Consider the following 23,313-nt stretch of genomic DNA (forward strand, 5'->3'; position numbering starts at 1 on the left):
CTGGCACCACCACTGGGCTGGCCTGGCACCACCACTGGGCTGATCTGGCGCTGCTGCTGTGCTGGCTTGGCACCACGACCCTCAGCTCTCACTGGAGAGGGATGTGTGTCCTGCTGTAAATGCAGGAGTGAGGAAAGCTCTCCCCAGTGGCTCACAGCACGGCTGGCCCAGCTGAGCATGGCTGTGCCTGTCAGGGTCGCAGGGGGAGCTGCCTGCAGCTGGTCCTGCTGCACCTGGCAGGGAACCACAGAGCTATGGCTGCAGCTGGTGCTGGGCTTGGTCACCCTGGCAATGTGGAGATTGGGCAGACACCTAATGGATTATTTGTTGGGGGTTTTTTATTGCCAACTGCTCAGGTTCAGGTTGGGCTCTCAGTGTAAGTCCAGTGTAGTCCATTGGGCCCAGAGGGTTTCCATGGAGGTAACCAGAAGCAAACCCCCCTCTCCATTGCACAGAAATGGGTGGGTGGTCCCACTGCAGTCAGTCATGTCATATTCACACCCTTTGGGAATTCCTGGCCTCTGGTGCATCCCATGAGGATTCACAGCATCGCTTCCCCGTTGCATATGGGTAGTTGGGTCCCTTCCCTCTGTGGGGCTGTGTGGGAGGTCCATGTCCCCACCTGACCCCCAGTAGCTCAAACCTGGCACACGTTGGCTGTGGGCTTTGGGAGGTTTGTGACTGTTTGTCCTGCGAGCTGAGCCCTTGATCCTTTCCCCCATGTATTGACCTGTGTTTTGCTAACGCTGCTGCCACGTGGCACCTCTGGGTGGAGGACAAGGCATTCCTGAGAAGCACCAAATCTCTGTGGCTCTGCAGGCCGCGTCCATTGCAGCGCTGTGGATGACACGGAGAGCTCGGCCACGCGGAGCTTTTCCGCAGGGAGCATCGGGTGACAGCCGACATGACAGACAATGAAAGGGGAAGCCTGATGGGGACAGGGGCAATTACTGACACTGCATCCCCGGCGCTGTGGTCCTTTGCTCAGGGCTGGAGGTGGCAGGAGGATGCACAGTAGCAGTGGTGGGAAGGCCAGCTCCCTCCACCCCAGCCACCGAGAAAATGTGTTTTACAGCTCAAGGGTGGGTTAGTGTCTCATAAACTCGGGGAAGCCTTTGCCAGACACGGGGAGAGGGATCAAGTGTCATGTGTGCCTGGAGTGAGTGGGACGTCTCTTCTGCAGGGGGTGCCTGCTAAAGGCAGGAAGAAAAATTAAGACATATTTTGTTTTAAATGAAAAATGACTGGAATTCCCCCCTTCCTGAAAAGAGGAAGTAATTGAATTTATTAGTGCTTTATTTTATTTGACAGTCTTTCTGTGTACTTGATGCGCTTTGTTACACTGAATTACCCTTTAATAATGGGTGACACCAGAGCCTGCCCTGAGGTGTGCTCGGGAGCTGGAGCAGGGATGTGTGAGGAGGCCTCTGCTGTTGAGGATTGCCATGGCACTGCTGATAGAGTCAGGTTGGTTGGGCAGACGCTGACTCAGCCTGTGCCTGCTTCAAAAAAGCATAAGACCCAGTTCCAGTTGCTGTCACATTGCCCCATTTGTTGATGTTCCCCCTCCACTGCAGCTGAGGACTGGGCAGCTGCTCCCTTCAGCCATCCCAAGTCAGGGTTCCCTGCGCTGCAGGATCCCACTGTTGGGGGACAAGCTTTTCAAACCAATGTGTGCTCCTGGCACATTCCTGGCTGCTCCTGCCTCAAAGTGCTTTCAGGGTTAAATCTGGATTGCTGATACCCTTAAGCAAAAGCTTGCAGCATGTGGGTGTGCTGGTTTCCATATTTCAGTGCAGATTCTTCCCACTGTAGCAAATAAAAATCCCTACCTTAACAAAGCAGTCATGCATGACCAGGTTTGTTGCTCTCGTGGGGTTTTATCTGGGGATGGGCCAAGTCTCAGGCATAGAAGAAGTCTCCCCAGGATTTGGCTCTGAAGTAACATGGAGAATGTTCTTGGCTGAGGAGTTTGTTGTACCACTGTGGTTGAGTGGCTGCCATGTAGGAACAAGTAGGGAATTGTGCTGGGGCACTGGGAGCTGCAGGCGCCCATAGTGCTGGGATCAGAAGGGATTGCCTGGATTGGGGATGGGGACCAGCCCAGGTCTGACCACGAGCTGTACCAGGTCTCACAGAGCCATCTCGCTGAGCGGAATCCCCTGACAAGCCTCTCTGTGCTTGTTTTCGTGTCCAGCCAGGCTCAGTGAAGCTGCTGAACCCTTTCTCTTTGCACAACCATCGTGTTCCCGACGGTCAGACTGACAGCCGGTCCCTGTGGTCCTGGAGCCGCTGTCCCCCGTCTCCAGCTGGCTGAGCAGAGTCCGTCAGCGCAAACGATGCATCATTGGCTGTGTCAGGTGGAATTAGCAGGCAGGCTCGTCACATTAGGCTCAGGCTCTGAGCTGGCAGCACCAGTGCTCTCGTGTCACTCGAGCTGGCTGTCACTCCCATCCCCACCTCTGCAGCCATGGGAAATCTCTTCAGGCAGCACACAGATAATAAAAGTAATGAAGTAGCTGGAGGGAACAGCTCACTAGTGAGCAGGAGCACGGACTGACACATTCCTGGTGTATTAAGTTTCCTTCAGAGCGTTGTGTCCGAAGTTATTACTGACCCACTCCTCACACACATGGTCCCTACTGCATCTCCCCATCCCCTCTGGGTTATGCTGATTCGTCTAAAGGCAGCTCTGTCCCTGGTCCTTCCCTCTGCCCTTGCCTTTGTGTCCCTCTCTCTGTCCCTTTTCGTCTCCTACCTCCGTCAGTTTGCTCTGAGGCAAATGCGAAAAGGTTAAAGGAAAACTTGTGCTGACCTGGCTCTCTCAAGAAATGTGTTTCTGTTAGAAATGCTCCAGGAATATCAGGTCCCAGCTATCAGTGAAAAAATGAGGCAGAAGTTTTTTGGTTGTTATTTTGTTTCAAAGCTGGAGCAGTTGCTGCAGTGAGATCAGAGCCTGGTTTACCGGGCTCTTGCTGCTTCACTGTGGTCTAAGCATCCTGGAGCCTCTCTCAAAATTAGAAGGCTTTCGGTTTTTCTTGTCCTTCTGTCATACACTTGAGAAGGCATTAGGTTTTCCTAGAGAGAGTCTGTTAGGCAGGTGGGATGGAGCGCTGGCAGCCAGAACTCTGTGGGACACTGTGGGGGTGTCCCCGCATGCTGGGTGCTGGTGTGAGTTTGGGGGGACCCTGTCCCTTGGTGCTGATGCTCTGCTCCCCATCCTGCAGGTCCCCGTGCTCCGGCCCATGGACCTGATGGTGGAGGCCACGCCCCGGAGGGTGTTTGCCAACGCGCACACCTACCACATCAACTCCATCTCCGTCAACAGCGACTACGAGACCTACATGTCAGCGGACGACCTGAGGATAAACCTGTGGAATTTTGAAATCACAAATCAAAGTTTTAGTATCCTTTGGTGCACATGGCCCTGGGGACAGCCCTGGATTCTGGTGAGGGCCAGGGCTGTGCCCGTGCCTGTGGGGGTTAGTGACTGGGCAGTGCAGTGGCTCGCTTGGCTCTGCACCCGGTCTCAGTGCCTCAGTACAGGAGCTTCACCCTCTGGCAAGGCTGGCCTGGGCTCAGGAGTATGAAATAGTGCTGCCTGCTGTGCACCTGACAGCAGAGTGCCCGAGGTCCCCTGTCCCAGTCGTTTCTGGCATCACCACGGCTGCTGCTGTCACCTGCCGTGTGGGTGACATGTTTCTGAATTTACCTGCAGGGTCTGGTGGGGTGGGTGGAGGAGGGGGATCTGCAGGTGGTGGAGGAGACAGATGCCTTGGGGAAGATGGAGACACTAATGGTGCGGTCCCTGTTATACCCTGCAGCAGGTGACAGGCTGCCAGTCACCGCCGTACAAATGAGGTCGTACCAGTCACCCTTGTAACAGCTGCATCGGAAATAATAACATGGGGCACTAATCATCAGTGATATTTATATGGTGTTTCCTGCCGAGAAATCCCTGGGGCACAGTTTAGGCAGCTGGAGAGGATTTCAGCAGTCACAGGCGTGTGGCTGTGGGAGCTCAGAGTGGGTGTGGGAAAGTAGGGCTGCAGTGCCTGCTTTTTTTCAAAGATGAAGATGAAAAGAACTAAATCTGGGTCAATCCTCAGGGAGTTCAGATGGCCCCAAGGACTTAGAGGGGGTTTTCTGTTGGCTGTTGTGCCCTGGGTTTTGAGCCCCCACGCTGCAATAAAAGATGCTTATTCTGGCCTGGGGTGGATGGACAAATCAGGTCTTGTGCCCCGCAGAGGGTCTCCTGGCTGTGGTACCAGAGCTGGGGTTCCCAGCTGAAGAGAAAATGTGTTGGATGTTGGCTTTCCCCTGCACTGGTGGGAGCTGGGCCCACTCTGTGCTGCAGTTTTGCCCCAGGATGGTGCTGCCACCTGGGCACACCCGGTTTGCCTGGGGCGAGAGGAAGCTCTCGTGCCCAGGGACATCAGCAGGAGCAGGGGCAAGAGGAGACCTCACCGGAGAAGTGGGATTTAAGCTGGGCTGTGTGGGCTCCTTGACTCGCTCTGCCAGACATCGTGGACATCAAGCCCGCCAACATGGAGGAGCTGACAGAGGTGATCACGGCCGCCGAGTTCCACCCGCACCACTGCAACACCTTCGTGTACAGCAGCAGCAAAGGCACCATCCGGCTGTGTGACATGCGCACCGCCGCCCTCTGCGACCGCCACGCTAAGTGTGAGTGTGGGGCCCCTTGGGTTAAAGGAGCACAAAAGAGGGAGTGTGGAGAACCACCTGGGCTTGGGTCTGCCCTACCACCTTGTCTCCTTCTCCCCCTGCTGTGCCAGGCTCCGGTCCCCATGGCCACCCACCCTCACGCATCCTACCTGTCCCCAGGAGGAGCAGCTTCCCCTGTGTCCTGGCTCCACACCTTCTGGGGAGCAGGTTAAAAGCACCGTGGTGATGGTTTGGGTTCAAAGAGTCGCGGGAATGTCAGTGCACAGCAACTACTGGGCTGTCAATGCCAGAGACAGGGATCGCTGTATTCCTTCAGGCTGTTTGCCTGAACAGCCCCAGGTCCTGTTGTCAGCTGTGGTTGATGCCACAGGGGTCAGGAGGGGCAGAAAAGCCCTCTTGAAGTTTGGAGTAAGTGGGGCCTGTGGGGATGGGTGAGCTGCTGCATCCAGCACAGCCGGTCCTGGCTCAGCCTGCATGTGTCAGGTGGTGCTTATGGGGAATATTCTCCTTGTCAGCAACTGCTCAGTGGAACATAGGCATGAACACCATGGGATTCATGGGTGGGCTGGCGAATATCTGCTGCTGCTCATTGTGCCCTGGCAGCTCCTAGAAGGCAATCTCGTGCTGGGCACAGCGTGGAAAATCAGACACAGAGATGGGACAGACTGAAGGGATTTGGTACCTGCCTTAGAGATAACGAGATATGACAGAGCCCTGGGCCACCGTGCTACATCCCTGGGCAGCCAAACCCCTGTGTCTTCTCTTCTTGTGTGAGTTTGCTTCAGAAAGTGGCCAGTATCCCATGGGAAATTAAGGAGACTTTCAGTATTCAGAGTGTGATCACATTACAAGGACAAGATGCACAAACTAGATGCAGCTGACTGCAGCCCCCCACTAACAACCTGCCTCCAGCAAGCCCCTGGCTGTGTTTGGGTTTAGGTCTCCTGGTGTGGTAGGGAATTACACCCCACCTGCTGCTTCTGGGATCCTGAGCCACAGTTGCAGTCCAATACCTGTTTTTAACCCGGATTAAAGCAGACAGGGGAAAGCTCACATTGCTGGTGGTAGTTTGGGAAATACTGAATGGCAGTATTCCCAAATGCTGAGGAAAACACACCTGGTCTGTCCCTGTGTTTCCCAGCCATGGCTCACAGTCTGACAGCAACGATTCCCAGCTGAAAATCATAATACAATTAAGGAACAAACAAAATTCATTTTCCTGACACTTGAGCAGCAGAAGCCCCCAGCATTTCCCTTTGTTTGGGCACTGCCTGGTCCCACCAGCCCTCAGCAGCACACTGGTGGTGGTGTGTCCCGCTCGGTGTGACCTCTCCTGTGACATCTCCTGATTGATTCCCCTCCATCCCTCCAAAGCATCAGCTGCAGTCAATTGTGGTTCAGCAGATGTGGGAGTCGAAATTGAGACAGTTCATCAAAGTTCAAAATGAAAAGCAACATTGGCTTTCAGAGCGAATCCTCCAATGGAGACATTTAATAACTGTCAATATTTAATAAAACTGCTCTGCACATCCCATCAGGTTTATGTAGATGGTGCAGTCGCTGCTTGGGGCAACTCAGACTTGGTGCTTCTCTTATTAAGGTTTGTTTGCCCATGTTATTTGAAGCTCCTCTGTGACATCTGTGTTACCCTGGTGTGGAGCTGGCCTGAGGGAACAGCAGCTTAGATAGGAACGCCCACTCCGTGAGGATGTGAGGGGCTGATAGGAATGTCTGTGAAGGGTCATGTGCTGTAGCACTCAGAGGAGCAGTCCCCTGTGAGGGGATACCTGCCCTGGCTCACCAGGCACATGGGAATCCTGTGCATTATCTGAAGCACCACGGGAAGCCAGAGGGGAGACTGGGATCCCAGAAGCAGCTGGTAATGCCAGCAAAAGCAATCCTTTTTGGAAAGGATGTGGGAAAGTGAGGAAAAGCCCCGCTGGGGGTTCTACAGTTATTTCCCTTTAGCAAAAGGCATCGGGCTTTCCACTTGTTTTTTAAGGAGCCACCTGTGATTGTACGTGCCAAGCTCCTGAACTGCAGGCTCAAGGCACAGCCCCCTTCCCTCAGGACCTGCTCTGCCTCATCCTTGCCCTGCTGACTGCGCTGCTGCAGCGCTGCTGAATGGCTGTTCTTTGCTGAAAGCAGCTTCAGCTTCGGGTAGAAATAAGAAGCTGCTGTGATCAGGCAACTCACAGCTGCACCTTCACTCTCCAGCATTGCAGGAGTGTCCCTGCCACAATCCCTCCTCCCGTCCCCGTCGATGGGCCGGCATTGCTGCATTTGGGGGAGCCCCTGCCAGACTTGGCACTGCTGCTGCTGCCCAGGCACGGGATGGAGAGGTCGTCGGTCCTCCCCCAAGGAGCAGGATCACTCCACGGGCCGTGCAGCCCTTCGGGGCCATCTCAGGGTTCAATCAGGTCGCCACAGAGAGGGGTCTGGGTAGGAGGGAGGGCTGGCAGAGGGAGCCAAAGTGGGCAGGGCAGTGCCCGCTTGGTGCCAGAGAAAATAGGTTCGTTGTGTAAGAGAGAATTAGTGCTCAGAAATCCTTTCCATGAGCTCAGCAGCCCAGATCTGCTTCTGCAGCAGGAGCAAAGCCACACAAAAGCCTTCAGCTCGAAGCAAAAATAGCTGCCCCAAGCCCCTGCCCTACCTGGCTGCCAGCTTTGGTTCACAGACCCACCCGGGGACTGGGCAGCACCGCCTGTGTGCTGGGACCCCCATCCTGACATCACCTCTGTGTGTGTGTGCTGGGACCCTGGTCAGGGCACTGATGTCACTTTCAAACCTGTAAATGTATTTCATTTGGAACTTTGTTGGTCTCCTTCAACTTGTGGTTTATTCAAAGACTGATCAGATCAAATCTGTAGGTTGCAGTGGCTATAAAATATTTACATTGATGTCAGTTATGCCACCTGCCAATTTCTGGAGAGCAGAGGTGCCGTGCCAGGGGCCCAGTCTTCTGGGCTGTCTGTAGGATCAGTCCCCAGTGATCCTTCCTGCATATGGCAGTGTAGTTCCAGGGATGCCTGCTTCCTCCCCAGGAGCTTCCTACAGTGCTGGGACAGGGTGGCAAGTCCCTGGCCTGGGATCAGGGAGCTCCTGCCTTGGCTGATGCCGGGGCTTGTCCTTTCCTCTTCCACAGTTTTTGAAGAGCCTGAAGACCCGAGTAACCGGTCATTTTTTTCTGAGATCATCTCCTCAATCTCCGATGTCAAATTCAGCCACAGTGGGAGGTACATCATGACCCGGGACTACCTCACTGTCAAGGTGTGGGACTTGAACATGGAGAACCGGCCCATCGAGACCTACCAGGTGAGTGTGGCACGGCCGGGCACCTGCAGTGGTTGGACACCCACTGAGCTCCTTCCTGAGCCACAGCCTGGGCTGACGTTAGGAGTGGCAGGTACACACCTGCTGGGTGGGAGCTTTGTGCCTTTAGATGGTAGAAAGCAAATTAAGAGTTGTTAAATATGGGCTTGAGTGGCTGTCAGCACATCCCCAGGCTGGAGGTGGGTAAGGAGGGGAAGCTCAGGTGCTGGCAGCTGGGACAGCCAGGTGGGAGGCCTTGTGCAGAGCAATAGCCCTATCCCTGCCACCCTCTACCAGGGGATGTACCACTGCCTAGTGCTGTCCAAGCCATATGTGGAGTGTGGCTGGAGGTTTCTAAAGGAGGAGGGTGGCTGTGGCAGGGCACAGGGTGCTGGGCAGCGCCCAACGCTGCCAGCTTGGCTGTGGCGAGTGTGGGGCTGGGCCGGGTCCATCAGCTCCTAGTGAGCTCAGGGCTGGGTCTGCCAGTCACTGTGCTGTGCTGGTCAGTGTGGGGAGCTCATCCCATCCCTCCTGCTGGCAGGTCCATGACTACCTGCGCAGCAAGCTCTGCTCGCTCTACGAGAACGACTGCATCTTCGACAAGTTCGAGTGCGTCTGGAACGGGTCTGACAGGTGAGTGTGTGGTGGTGGGGCTGCATCTGGCCTAGGGATGCTCTGTTTGGGGTGGGATGAGGGGTTCCACATCCCCTGGCATCCCCTTCCCTGGCCTTTGGCTGGGTGCAGGGTCTGGAGAGGTGCAACAGGGCCTACCTGCACCTGCAAGGCTGTACGTGAGTCTTGCTGGGGTTCTCTGAGGGTCCCACTCTCTCCTGGATGGGCTCCAGAGTGCCAAAATCTGGAGATGATGAGTATCCAGGTGTGACTCACACTGAGCCAGGCGACAGGAAGCTTGCGAGGCTGGCTGACCTGGCAGAGCTGACAGAGTTTTGTGTCTGAGCCATCAGAGCGAGCTGACAAGGCACAACTGGGCCTGAGCCAAATTCCAGCTCTTACCAGATCTTGTTATGCCTCTGAATGTTCAGTCTGCCTCTTGGTCACCAGCAGTTTGCCTCTGAGAAGGTGTGAAAATCATCTGTACTTCCTTCCCCCTCACAGTGTCATCATGACCGGCTCCTACAACAACTTCTTCCGCATGTTCGACCGCAACACCAAGCGCGACGTGACGCTGGAGGCGTCGCGGGAGAACAGCAAACCCCGCGCCATCCTCAAGCCCCGCAAGGTCTGCGTGGGCGGCAAGCGCAGGAAAGACGAGATCAGCGTGGACAGTCTGGACTTTAGCAAAAAGATCCTGCACACAGCTTGGCACCCCTCCGAGAACATCATCGCCGTGGCAGCCACGAACAACCTGTACATATTCCAGGACAAGGTTAACTAGGAGGACCAGGTGTTCTTTAGGAGTCTCATGTACTGATACCAGTAAACACATGGTTTCAACTGTTTCTTTTCTTTCTTTCTTTTTTTTTTTTTCCTTTCCTTCCTGTTCTCTGTTCAGTTCCTGCTCTGCAGATCGCGGTTGTGCAGAGGAGCACTGGGGCACCCCGGCCCAGGGCCACGGGGGGCACCCCACAAGACACCAGATTTACACAAGGAGAGCTGAGACGTGGTTGGGAGTGTCAGGCCCAGCTATCCCATGTCCCCAGGCAGCAGTGGGGTGGCAGTGACCCTCCACTGGTGGCCGAGGGGGTGATGCAGGGGAGGCTGTTGGCTGGGGAGGAGGGCGTGGGGCTAACACACCGTGACCCCTGGGCAGCTCAGGTGACAGTGGTCCCGCTCCAATTGTTTTAAACTTGATCCCAGAAATAGTCCACCGCTTGTGTTGAAGATCGGAATGTCACCTCCCTTTGCCATTTTCCACATTTGTCTTTTTATTACAATTATTTTGTGTTTTAACAACAGAGACAGCAAAACCAAACGTAAAATGGAAAAGTTCAGTTTTGCAATGGACGAGCTTAAGGGGGGGGGGGATGTGCTGCACTCTCAGATCTCTCTGCTCCAGCCAGGCTGCCCCCTCACCCCCAGACCCCTCCTGAGGATTTGGCTTTGTAGATACTGTGGTGCCTTCTTTGGTATATGAAATACCTTTATAAACGATGCTTCCGACCTGCATTGATCGCAAACCAAACCGACCCTGGGCTCTGCTGCAGTTCTGGGCTTTGCTTTGGTCATTTTCCTCATTCTGTTGTGAGCTCTTGCATGTCGTGACTGACTCTCTCTCTCTCTTTCTCTCTCTCTCTTTCTTTTTTAATTAATTTATTTATTTATTCAATTTTTTTAAAAGATAAAGTATAAGTTGCTAATTTATGACCTTCTAAAGAAGAATCCAACCGTATATTGCTGTTAGCCCCTGACTGTGTCAGAGAGAGGCTGTCTGCGGTCCTACATTATAATAACAATGATAATAATAATAAAACCAGTAACTCTTTCTCTCTGCATGGCGAGGCTGCCTCTTTCTACTCTACAGATCGGTCAGGTCCCTCTTTTACTTGAGCAACTGTTCAGTTAAAAACAAAAAAAGACGACTGGATTTTCCGTAAATCAGAAAACTGCTCCTGCAGCAAGAAGCAAATGAATAAATGAAGTCAATACAAAATCCAACACCGTCACTTTGGCAGTGGCTCCGCAGGGGTGACCCTGCTGCCATCCCTGCTGTGGGGGCAGTGGGCACCCCCAGCACCCATCGCCTGGAGGGGCCGGGACACGGCTCGCCGAGGGCCAGGTGCCTCCGGGACAGCCTCTCTGCAAGGATCCTGGAGTGTCCCGACCAGGGAGATGAACTGCTGCACACCCATGGAGCGCACGGACTGCCTGGAAAACCAGGAGCTGGGCAGCTGCAGGGACCCCTTGGGGTGTGGAGCTGCTGGGATGTCCTGGCCCCACACACCACTTTTGGAGGAACCATCCCAAGGCAAAAACAAAGTGCACTGGCTTACGGATTTATTCCAAGGGATGGATTTCAGGAGTAACTTTTTTTTTTAAACGAAATGGTAAAATAAAATAGCAAGAGCAAATGAACCATTTTTTAAGAAAATGCTCTTTTTTGGTTCTGTAAGGAAAGCCTGTGCTGCGGTGTCAGAAGTAAAGTTGTCCCAAACATGTCTGTGTGGAGTCACTGACTGTTGTGCCTCTCGCGCGTGGGGGAGGGTGGCTCTGCAGGGTCCAAGGGGCCCTGGTCTGAGGGTGGCTGCCAGTCCTGTGCTGATGAGGGATGGCTGAGGGGTCCCTGAGACCCCAGGGATTCTCTGGGTCCCTCTGAGGGTGTGGGACATGGGGCCCTGTGGAACGTGGGGAGTGGGAGCACCCGGACCTCCCCCACTCAACAGCACAAACCTCGGTACGCGCAGCCCTGCAAGGAGCTTCTGGTCCCCCCACAATCCCTGTCCTAATTCTGGGCTGTTCCTGCTGATGAATTTAAACAGCAGCCTTTAATTAGCAGCTGCAGGGCACAAACTGTGCTGTCAGGGACATGTTCCTCAGACACTCTTTTACCTCCACATTATCTATGGGACCTTAATCAATTGAAGCAACATAGATCCAGCCCTGGGTCTGCTCTGTGGGGTGCAGCATGTCCTGGGTTGCTGATCCTGGTTGCTCCATAAGGCAGAAATAAATCTGGCTTTTCAAAAATAGAGTTTCTTTCCCTTCCTCAAGCTTGCTTGGATTTCACCTCTGCCCTGCTCTAAGCGCTTGGCCACAGCAGCAGCCCAAGGGCAGGGCCAGCCAGGGGAGCTGCTGGGCTGTGACAGGAATGGTGCTAGGAAATTTGCCAGCATCCTTTAAATCCAACCTTCTCTCTGAATGAGGTTCCCACAGGCTGTCCCTGCCTTTGGGGACACAGGGGACCCTGCCTGAGGGGCTGCCAGGGGGGACCAGCTCTGTGGTGTTACACATCACCTGCACATCCTCCAGCAGCAGCATCCCCCGCCCCGGGGCCCAGCCTGTGGGTGTGATTGCTTTATCCACAGAATAAGCAGATAAATAAATGTTAATGAACATCTGGTCTCCATAAACCAGATCAATTAAAATTAATAGCCATCTCATTCATTTAATGAGTTAACCATATTCTAAAACAGCCATAAGAAACACACGGCTTCCTGCCGGGCCACACCAAGTGAGAGGAAATCCCATTCCCATGTTCCACCATCAGCAGCACAAATCCCTCCAGGCTCTCCCAGTCTTTGTGAAACAACAACCCTTCTCTCTTGATGTTCAGCCTGCAAGTCCCACCCCTGGCCACGAACACCAACTGCTGACAAAAAAAAAAAAAAAAAAAAAAAAAAATCACTTTCTCAGGGAAGAAGGGGCTCCTTCCCCAGCCCTCAGCCAGGGGAAGAGACCCACATCAAACACAGAAGCAGCAGAAGGAAACTTTGGCTCTGCCAGCCCTGTCAGCTCATATTTAAGCACTAAAGGACAGTATCATTCTGCTCACCTCCCTTGCCCACACACTGACCCCGCACTGCTCAGTGCCATGGGCCCTGTTCTGCCAAACACATCCAAGAATGTAGGCGGTATCACTTCAGTTGTTTGCTTTACTCATAAATTCACAAGTCCAGCAAAATTCAACAGAAATCGGGATTAGGCCTGTACAATCCATATATAAAAAGGGTTGGTTTATTGTAGTTCAAATACATAAACTGAACAATCCCAACATTTTCAAAATTAAACTTTAGAAACACAAGTTTAACATTCAAAACAGGAGTATAGTTTACAAGAATTGCCCAGAGAGGGAATCCACAGTCTAATCCAGAGTATGTAAAGATCACTTTATCGTAAATAAAAATGTGTTTATACAACCGTCCTGGCCTGCTCGGTCACCTCTGGGATGCACCAAGTGTTTCCAGCTTTGAGCAAAAGTTATTAGACAGATCTTCACTTGGGCAGAGCAACCTGACTGCTGCTAATTGATGGCTGGGGGCAGGAACGGAGCAGCCTGTGAACAACCTGGGGTTCGTCTCTGAGTCCCAATTCTCCGCTCAGCTCTAACCCTGGCTTTAACGGATTTAGTTCCATTCCCAAGGGTGGAAGCAGAGAACTGGGACCGGTGTTTCCAGGGCAGGCTGTGATCAATAATTTAAGCTATCAGAGCATGTCACCTCCTCAGCCAGGGACTGCAGGAACCATGAGGCAGCTTGTGGCACACACGTAGGACACGCTCAAACCACGACGTGATCACGCCTGGGACTCACACGTATGACAGTGCTGAGAGGAAAGCCCCAGGTACCAGACATCCACACCTCACACACCCCGCCCCGAGACCTGCAGTCACCAAACAGCCCCAGACCTTGGGATTTGTCAGTCATGCCCCAATTAACTAATAAATACCTTTAAAACGTGGGGCTTTGTTGTTGTTTCCCTCCCCAGAGACCATTTTATGTTCACGAAAGCTGCTCCTGCCTCTGCTCCTCAGATGTTTGAATATATTCACGGCAATGGATGTGTGTAACCTGACAGATGGCTCATGCAAGCGTTTGGATTTAACAGACACCCTTGGATTAGGAGCATTCGGTAACTATTTCGTGGTTCTCCGTGTGGGCTCGGAGGCGGTGGGCGGCGGGGGTGGCCCGCGCCGGTCCAGGTCATCCACGTAGGACACGATGAGCTTGCGCCGCTCCTCCGGCACACAGTCCAGCACCAGGTACCGCTTGTCGTTCTGCAGGATCTTCTCCACGTCCTTCAGGTGCTGATCGGACTCCTGGATCAGCTTTTTGGATCTGAAAGCAAGCGAGAGAATTATCACTGGAGCATAGTTGGGGAAACCAGGATCCCCCCCCGCTCGGGCTCAGGGAAGCTGCCCCACTATAAGGAAGCACAGGGACAGGCCAGGCAGGGAAGGGTGCAGGGACCTGGCCTTTTACTGAGCTAGAAAGTTGTCCCATTAGGTTGGGACTCAGCACGTAGCAGTGCTCTGGGCATGGGAGACAAAGTCTCGTTGCCTACACTTGCGCCGCGTCAATTAAGTGCCATGAAAGACTCAAGTAACTTAGACATCAACTTGTTTATCAACTAAGTTATCAAATTAGACATCAGTTTGCTGCTTTTTATATGGTAAAGCACAAAAAAAGCCAAGTCCTGCGCTGGCATCACGGTCCCCACCTGTAGGTGATGAATTTGGTCTCTTTGAGCAGCGTCCGGAAGTCAGCTTTGGCAGTGATGTATTTGTCTCGGATGTATTCCTCAAACTCCCTTTGCTTTTTCTGGAAGATAAAAGTTAAAATCAAATCACTGAATGCAGCTCCAGTACTTCCTGCAACTGAACACACTGAACACCAGTAATAATTACATGTTAATTACACTTTTCCTTATCTTTCACATTTTTAATTTTTCACAAATTGTATGTAACTCCTAACACCTGCATTCACACAGAGCACAGCCCAGTACAGCAGCCACCAGCTCACTTCTCTGTACCCTGCACCACACTGGAAGTTGGCAAGAACAACACAAACCACTTACCCTATCACTCGAAGAGAATTTAATGCACCTTGGATCTTCTTTAATGATTTTTTTCACTTCCTTCCATGTTGATGTTAAAGTTATCTTTCAAAAGAAGCAAAAATAGTTAAATTAAAAGAAAATTAGATTCTAAGAATACAGAATGCAAACACTGAAGCCTTTAAGTATCTCCCAAGTCCACTGAGAAAGTTGTTGCTGTATTTAAGTGTTGGATTTTGCTTATTCATACTATTACATTTGTATTTTTCACTAGTAGATTGTATATACTGGCTTTTCCTTTGTATTTTGAGATGGTATTTTCAGGTCAAGGTCCTCCAAATATCATTTACTTCCACAAAAGTCTTTTTCTAGCACATATTCATGTATATGAATGTGTTGTTAAAAGTTACCTTCAGAAAATCTGCCTCTAAACTAAATTAACTAATGCATTAAAAATGAGGTAAAAACTTCCAGGTTAAAGGAAAGCTGCCTGAAGTTAGCACAGAACTAAAAGAAAGCAAGCCTCACTAAACCCCCAAATGCACAAAATCAGGGATGATGGATTCCACAGCATGAGCAGGGTAAAAGTTCATGTTTGGCAGCACTAGATAAAAGCAGGAGATCAAAACAGATGAACTGGGTAAGACTATACTGATGGTCACTAAAGCAAACACCCTGGATATCTGAAAGAGCCGGAAGCCAGACAGTGAAGAGTATCAAATAACTCAGTGCTGAAGAACTAAAAAGAAGATTAAAAGATCACTCATTAAAAGCTTCTATGAAAATCAACCGTGTGTCCAAAGTGGTACTCCAGAGAAACAGGTAAGGAAACATAATGAACAGATTTTGTTATGAAGGAGAAAAGAGAGTGTTGAAGCAAAGGGGTCCTGGAAATAAACCCAATCAGACTGTGGGACAGAAAAACACAAAAAGAGAAACCCCAATGGGCTGCAAAGATTTTCAGTTTGAACATCAGCAGCTCTTACCGCTGAAGTTTCATCCAGAAGTTGCCTGAAGTGTTCCCTCTTCTTTTTGGTAAGTGCCTCAATGTGTTCGTTAAAGAGCTTCTCCTTCTCCTCTCTCTCGAGCAGGGACCCCGACTCCCAGCGGTGATCTTTGCGCAGGGTCCTCCTGGTGTCAGACCAGGACACGTCTGAAGAGCGCACCTGAGCCAGAGATGATTCGCTTTTAGACCAGTTTTTCTAAAGTTCCTTGATAATTCTTACATCCTTATTTTTTTATTATTTATCTTGTTTGAAGTTAAGGTTAAAATGAAAGATAAACCCCCAGCTTTTAAGAGGAGACTGTAGCAGGTGCCCCACGAACACTGAACAGGCAGTGGCAGAAGGAATCCCTCTGCATCGGTTTGAAGCAGATGGAGATGCCTCACTGACCTGGCTGAGCATTCTCAAAACCAGAAGATTCCAGCACTCTCTCCTCTGTGCATAACACCCTGTGCTCACCAGAGTGCTTGGAAAGGCAGCCTCGGAGATTATTATTTCCAGAGACAACAGGAGCTCTGCCAAAAACCTCAGTGGGATTCCATCTCTGTATAAGCTGAGCTCCAAATGCCAAAAAGCTTTCACAGGGAGCACCAACCTAAGCCTGCCCTGACCAGCCGAGGGGCCTGTCCGTGCCTCACCATGTCCGAGAGCAGCGCTTTGAAGTTCTGTATGGCCTCTTCCCGCTTGTGCTGCTCCCGCTCCCGATCGATCTCCTTGGTCTGCTCCGAGCGCGCTTTCTGCACCTCCCGCTCTCGCTCCCGCAGGCTCGCCTCGATCCGCGCCTGTCGCTCCAGCTCCTTCTCCTTCTCAGAATCTAAGTTCTGAAATGCAGGAACAAAGCTTTCTCAGTAAAAACAACACAACACCTTTCGTTAGACAGGCAAGTGAACTAGGGTTACCACACTGAAGGCAGCTTAGAACAAAATACTTCAAAGGCATTTGGGATCCATGGATTACAAGATTTTGCTTCAAGAGCTGGGCTGTAGCATTACAGGGTTTACATAGGGGAGAGGCAAGCTTGGTCACAGAACTATTCCCAGAAGCACATTGTGTTCAGCAACAAACTCAGAATAAGGGGGGACAGGGCCTAGTTTTACATACTCAACCATTAATTGTCTGGAAGAGAAAGGAAGGAATACTGGACTAAGAGAGAAGCAGCAGTGAAAGAACTATGTATGAACACATATCCCTGAAGGAAGCTCAGCTCATAGGGAAAAATCATGGCAAGGGAAATGCTGCCCATCCAAGGAGGAAGTAATCAATGTGGTGCCTGTAGTTTCTCAAGTTTTACAGCCAATTTTCCAACCAATGGCTTCACAGGAGTCCCTGAGGGATAAATTCTCCCAGATATCGTGTGTGTGCACGCAGGTCCCACGCACACCCCACCAGGGACAGAACTTCTAAGTTCCAAGCTGCCATGCTGGGGTACCAGCACAGTAACTCTGCACTGATTTCTGTTCAGCAAGGATCAGTCTGCCCACAGCAGACCCCCAGCCACGCTCCCCGTGCTCCCAGCTGACCTTGGCTATTTTCTCGATGTACTGCTTGAACAGGTCCTCCCTCTGTGAGGAGCTGTCCACCGCCTTGTACCGCGGGTCAGTCTCCACTTTGTCCTTCACTTTGCTCCAGCGAGACTGACTGTCCAGGTGGTGGTTTGCCAGCAGCTCAAAGAAGTCCATTTTGATCTGTTGTACAGACAGAAACAGAAAGACAACACTTGAGAAAGACACTTTGATATCCCACAGTTCACTCTTATGAAAAAAGGAGTCGACTTACCTCCATCAGAGGGAGCACATTAACATTACATACCATTGCAATTTAGAGAAATCACTAAAACTCTGAATTTAGCCATAACTGCAGCCCAAATTCACTGTCCCTTGGGACAATTTTGCCAAAGCAGATACGTTAAGGTGATCTGCTACACTTTAGATGAATTCTATTCTTTAAAGAACAATCCACCAGCAAAGTTTTTATTATTTTCCTCCAATTTAAGCTTGGTTTTGAGCTTTTATATATATCAAATTAACAAGTTACTGATGCTGCATGATAGCATTTTGCACATCAGTACTCCAGAAGCCATACAGTTTGCAACAGGGCTCTAGAGAAATCAGGTATTTATGGATTCATCCTCCAGGTGTACAATGAACAGAGGTGAATGCTTGGATCTGCCGACAAAGAGCAGTGTCTTAAGATGGATCTAACCAATAAAGAATTACCCACATTAAAATTAAGTAAAATCCAGAATTAAGTAAATTGTATTTAGGATGGACATGCACATCTATATAAAAGTTTAAGGAAACATTTTAATCTACTTTGTCAATTGGAAGTGGCATGTCAGCACTCTGCCCACAACAACTGCCATAGCAAGGGCTGGCAGAGGATCAATCATGGCAGGTTTTATTTCAACACAACCAGAAACATGTTTTCATCTGAAGTCCCAGAACCAGCAATTGTAATGGCAACTACTGTGCCTTTATTAGATATTTTGGTTTCTGGGGCAGATTATCTCCCTGTTACTGCTGCACTTTATGTCCTTGGTCACCACTGTATCCCTGGCAGGCTGCTTTGGCACTTCAGCCTCCCCCTCCCCAAAGCAGAGGTGAGGGGTTGGGTCACCTTGCTGGCCAAGGGCCAGGGAATGCTCAAGGGCCCTGCAGGCAGGGAGAAGGGTTCTGCCTCCACAGCTCCCCACACCCTGCTGCCTTCCATAGCACCCCACATCCTGCTGGGATGCAAACTAAAGCTGGCTTTATGGCACAGGAATTAAAAACCCCAAATCCGGGAGGACTGGCCACAGGTTATTTGCTCCCTATCTCCCCTCCTCATCCCTTAAAAAATGGAAACCAGCAGAAGCAGTTTAGCTGCAGAACACTGAGGTTCCTTAGGGAAGGGAGCAGATGGACAGAGCAGGCTCCAGCTTGCCAGAGACCTGGCACATCCCCATCCCCTAAAATGTGTTTAGCTACAGAACGCAGAAACTGAAGAAAGATCAGCACCAATAGTCTGCAGCCTTGCCCACCAATAATTTTAGTTCTTTGCAATATTAACATATAAATATAAAAGGCTCTATAGGCTCTTTCTTTACTATCCCAAAGGAAACTAAGACAGTAAAGCAGAGATCAGAGAAAAGCCCGTTAGTGCCAGTGGGATGTTGTGCTACAGCTACAGCACTATTGCTTTATCTTACAGGAGCTCAACAAAATGCTAAGCAAACTGTTTATTCATTGTAAAATTAAGAATGTTGTTTCAAAACATCTTAAAACATGCATGCAGTATTGAAATATGAAGCTTTCTAAGCCATGGCATTTGAAATATTTGTTAGAAACCAAATAGTTCCCAGCTGCTACCACAGAAGTCTCTAAGGTAAGGGTAACTCCAAGCTCCTGCACAAATCACCTGTGCATGGATGTATTCCACAGGATGAGGACTGCACACCTGCCACACTGCTGGGAGCATTGTGGCATGAGCAGCCACACAAACCCTTGCCTGAGGCCACCACCACAGGCTGCAGGGAGGTGCTCCCGTGGGAGCTGCCAGCAGCAAACTCTCAGTCTCCCAGGAGCTCCTGCCCAGCAGTGTGGCTGCCAGTGGCACCCCTCATTCCCTCAGGAGCTCCTGCCTGGCTGTGTGGGCACCAGTAACACCCCTCACTCCCTCAGGAGCTCCTCCCTGGTTGTGCAGCTGCCAGCAGGACCAGCTGTTCCCTCTCCAGCCCCCAGAAAAACCAACGGCAGGCACTTCAGGTCTCAGTGCTCTAAAGCACAGCTTACACTTCACTCAGGTGCCCTGTGCACAGCACAGGTGTTGCCACGTCATTTCTATTTTAAAAAAGAAGGTGAAAATGTCTCAAAAAATTGAGTCTAAAACATCTCACCAAGGAATAACCTTTTCAGACCCCAGCTCTGGATGGTGAGTTCCATGTGCCTGCACACAGGGACTCACTCGACCAAGTCGAGTATCACCCAGAGCTCTGGATATGGGGTGGGTGACAGGGGACACAGCCACCAGCACGGGGCTGCAGGGCATCTGCAGCTCAACATTCCAGTAAGTCTGTAAGGTGGGATGTCAAGCTCATCCACTGCCACGGCTCATCCTGGGAACACAGAACAAGGTCGTGTCCCGGGACAGCACAGGATCAGTTTGGTCACCGTTATCTGCCCACAATCCCTTTCCTGATATCCCCAAGCTCCCCCACATTCCTTCTCTCTCTCTCTCATCCAAGAAGTGTTGGTATCAGATTTACTCACTGAAATTAGGCACAGGAATAAAACCAGGCATTGGAAAAGCTGTCTGCACCATCCCATCCTGTAAGCCATCACTCCATGAGGCAAAAATCAAACATTAGATAATCTAAAACCCTTACGTTAAAGATTTCTGTAAAGTTGATCCTCCCTAAATAAAGAATTTGGACTTTTACGACAGACTGAGAAAGCTTCAGGTTAAATGCCTTAAATTTTGTCTTATGTTTTAAGCACTTTCAAAATCAAAGGAAAATAAGGCTGAAAACATTTCAGGTGTATTTAGAAGTCTTTTTTTTTTTTTTTTTTTTTTGGCAGTTAACACATTGCAGGTACAACTCTCATCACTTCACAAGGAAAAAAACTAAAAAAATGTAAAGTACCGGAACTGCGGGAGGCTAAAGTCACCACACAGAGATACCAATGCTTTCCTCACTAGGGAATCCCATAATATTTGCGTGTCAGTGATTGACAGCTGTCAGACTGAACTGATTGACAGGCCGCACAGCACATAACTGTAAAGTCTATCCACTTGTTATAAAACAGAATACATAAAATGGTTACAAAAGGCTTTTGGAGAAAAAAAAAACATTATTCAAAGCAAACAAATACAATCGCTCTTCTTTTAACTTTTCAACTTTAGAACAATCATGCAACAATAATCAAGCTAATATTTATTCTTTTAAGTCTTCAACTGCACTATTAAGCTGCAAAAATGCTTTAAAATTCCATATTCACAATCAAAATGTAGTATGTAAAATCTAGTTTTGAACTACATCAGTTCCCCTCTGAAAGCACAATCATTTACTGAAGACAGCAGCAATAAGGCAACATTTGTGAAAATTGAGTACAGAACCAAATTAGATCAGAGCATCCAGATTTTAAAAATATGCAAGAATTAAATTGTCCCCAGATCTGTCCCCCAGCACTTCTCTCTCCCAAAAGCACTCCAGGTGGGGAAATCTGCAATAACTTCATACTACAAAATAAACATTGCAGACTTCCAAATATCCAAAATGATTGGCCTTCAGAGGTGACCTCCACTCACACACACACAGGGACGTGGCAGTAAGTGGCCCCAGGTTCTGGTGACCCCCACCTGATGTCCTCTCTCCAGGGGAAAGAGCTGCTCCCCACCAGCAGCAGTGTGGGCACATGACACTGGGAGTTCATTAATCTGTAATAGCTGACCTTTAAATCTAATCAGCAGCAGTTTATACATAAGATCTATTTACTACAAAAGTCCCTAAGTGTCTGTTTTTAGATGGAAAGGAAAGATATGGGAACTGTTTGAAATTTAACTGCAGTACCCTCAGGGAATTGCAAGTCCTGCCTGCCTCCACTGAGGGAGCACAGAGGTAATGGCAAGCTCTGGGGTTATAGCCAAAGAGGACACGACTCCTTTTCCTTTTCATGCTTCAGGATAATAGAACTTAATAAAGAAAATAAAATCAAGTATTACTCAGGTTATGAAGATAATGTTACTTGCTCAGGTAAATGAAAAAAATGTCATTATTTAAGCAAACTCAGCTTCACAAATAAACACAGTTCAATTCTAGATACTCTAAAAGTCAGTAAACTGCAAACTTGAAATACTTCAGAAAGACCAGGGGGACACCACTGAAGTGTTTGCCTGTAGGAAAGTGCAGGCCTATGTCTCAGGGAAGGCTCAGGGAAGCCAAGCACTGGCTCTGTCCCATCTCATTCACACCACTCACACTGCTGGAACTCAAGAGTCCCCTTACCTTCTCTCCCCTGGTCTTCGAGTCTTCCTTCTCCTTCTTTCTTGCCGCTGTGATAAACTCATTAAACAAGGCCTCTCGATCTTTCATCTTTTCAATTGCCTTGAACCTCGAGTCTTTAGCATGCTTGGCTGCAAATTCACTAAAAGTAGTTCTGCAACAAAATGGCAAGTGAACTCATTTGGCAGAGCTGTCTGGGCTGGGAGGCAGGTTCAGCAGGGAAGTACTTCCTCTGCTGCAATACATGCCAGAGCACAACTTAAAAATTCCCAAAAGGCAAATCCTATGGTCTCACTACAGAGCTGCTTGATCAATGAACTCTATAAAAGGAGCCAGCACTCACACAAGAGGTGTTGTCAGAGACTTACAGGGGTGGGTTGGTTTGTTCAGATACAGCCACCTGCAGAATGGGCAGGTGCAGAGAGAGACTACAGTGCAACCAAGGAGAAGAAATGAAAAAAACTCAGTTGTCTACAAAACTCTTCTTTTCTGTAGGTTAGCAGATCAGCCACCAACCAGTCTGTCCAGGTATTTCACAGCTGTGAAACCAAAAATCTCAGGTGCATTCACTTGCAGCCAAACCATGCTAAGAGTTCACCAGGAAAACCAGTCTTTGGCAGGAGTCCCCACAGAACACTGGCTGTACCAATTCTTCCCCCTTCAGTGCAGAGCCTGAGCTTAAACCACACAGAGCTGAAACCCCTTCAAACACTATGGGCAGCAGCAACAATCCTGGGCTTTTGACCCATCATCCCACAGCGTTTCCCTGATTGTTCTCTCACCTCCAGGGCCAGATTCCAACCTGTGCAGTAGGTACAGTACTGCCACTTACCTCGGAAAAAAATCACTACTGTGCTTTTTCCAAGCTCTGATGCAAATCTGGCCCCAAGAATACGTGAGACACTTATAATCATAGGAATGTTTTCATCACAGCATGGAAATAATTAGACTTGGAAAATCCAGCCTACTGTTGCTGTAGGGTAAATTGAAACAAGAAGAGAATTTGGTAGCTTATTCAAAAGGATTAGAAAGTGAATGTACAGCTAGATTGAAGAACAAGAGCTGCTCAAGTGAAGTGGAACACAAACTCTTGAGCATGTTGGACTGAGATAGATGATAAAAAACCAGTCTGGCACTCACAGAAGTACAGCAATATCTTTAGACAAACACTGAAACCAGAAGACAAAGGATAAGATTAAATAAGACAGTATTTCAGCTGGAACTCTCTTTCCCACCCCAGCCCATAATCAGGCAAAGAATCAGTCCCAACATGACATACTGGAGATACGCTGGAAGCTGAGGATACTAAAGCCAACATAACTGTTCCTTAAAGCATTTCCATGTCTCCATTCTTCCAGCCTACTACTGAATTATTAGTCAGATCTGAAGCAGCTTAAAAGTTAACATAACACCGTCACCAGATTTCCAAAACGAGTCACAGGAAAAAACTGAGCTGAAGTGAAACAAATGAGCTGTTATTTCACTGGAAAAGAATTAATGCCAGAAGAGCCAGGAGATGCTGAAAGAGGATCCTTTGGAGCTCATCTGGTGACATAAGCACATATCTCATGACCTCTACGTGAGGAAGCTGTGAAATAAACAATCCCAGAAATGAAATCTTGAATGTACTTTCACTGCCATCCCCTCGCTCTTATCACTGTAGTGGGTCTGAATCTGAGGGGTGTGTAATCACTGCTGTATTAAAGCAACCAGAACATTCTATCATATTATCATTAACATATTTTGTAACCAGAGAAACGTCCCTTTATCCCCCTCCAAACCCAAGAAACCTCTCTACTACTTCTCAGAGAAGAAGGAACAGGGTTATTAAAGAAACTTGTGGTGGATCCTGAGGCCTTTCTCACAATCCAAGCAGTACGC

The 23,313-nt window shown here is 49.6% G+C and overlaps 2 protein-coding genes across 3 annotated transcripts in view; one reads left to right on the forward strand and one right to left on the reverse strand.

The window, feature by feature from the left end:
* Positions 1 to 11,114, forward strand: part of PPP2R2B (protein phosphatase 2 regulatory subunit Bbeta) — a 67,551-nt gene extending 56,437 nt beyond the window's left edge. For both annotated transcript variants that reach the window (XM_027643637.1, XM_027643638.1), the window contains 5 exons: positions 3,228 to 3,405; positions 4,522 to 4,686; positions 7,832 to 8,001; positions 8,540 to 8,631; positions 9,115 to 11,114. In XM_027643637.1, the coding sequence (XP_027499438.1) occupies positions 3,228 to 3,405; positions 4,522 to 4,686; positions 7,832 to 8,001; positions 8,540 to 8,631; positions 9,115 to 9,394 (885 nt within the window). In that variant the 3' untranslated portion in view covers positions 9,395 to 11,114. The remainder of the gene's footprint in view (positions 1 to 3,227; positions 3,406 to 4,521; positions 4,687 to 7,831; positions 8,002 to 8,539; positions 8,632 to 9,114) is intronic.
* A 1,416-nt stretch (positions 11,115 to 12,530) lies between these two features.
* Positions 12,531 to 23,313, reverse strand: part of TCERG1 (transcription elongation regulator 1) — a 29,852-nt gene continuing 19,069 nt past the window's right edge. Inside the window, 7 exon segments of the mRNA XM_027643301.1 lie at positions 12,531 to 13,730; positions 14,113 to 14,213; positions 14,470 to 14,553; positions 15,435 to 15,614; positions 16,091 to 16,273; positions 16,973 to 17,137; positions 21,436 to 21,586. Coding sequence (XP_027499102.1) covers positions 13,529 to 13,730; positions 14,113 to 14,213; positions 14,470 to 14,553; positions 15,435 to 15,614; positions 16,091 to 16,273; positions 16,973 to 17,137; positions 21,436 to 21,586 — 1,066 coding nt within the window. The 3' untranslated portion in view covers positions 12,531 to 13,528.

Source organism: Corapipo altera, unplaced genomic scaffold (assembly GCF_003945725.1).
Source record: "Corapipo altera isolate COAL_440 unplaced genomic scaffold, ASM394572v1 75, whole genome shotgun sequence".
Taxonomy (NCBI): domain Eukaryota; kingdom Metazoa; phylum Chordata; class Aves; order Passeriformes; family Pipridae; genus Corapipo; species Corapipo altera.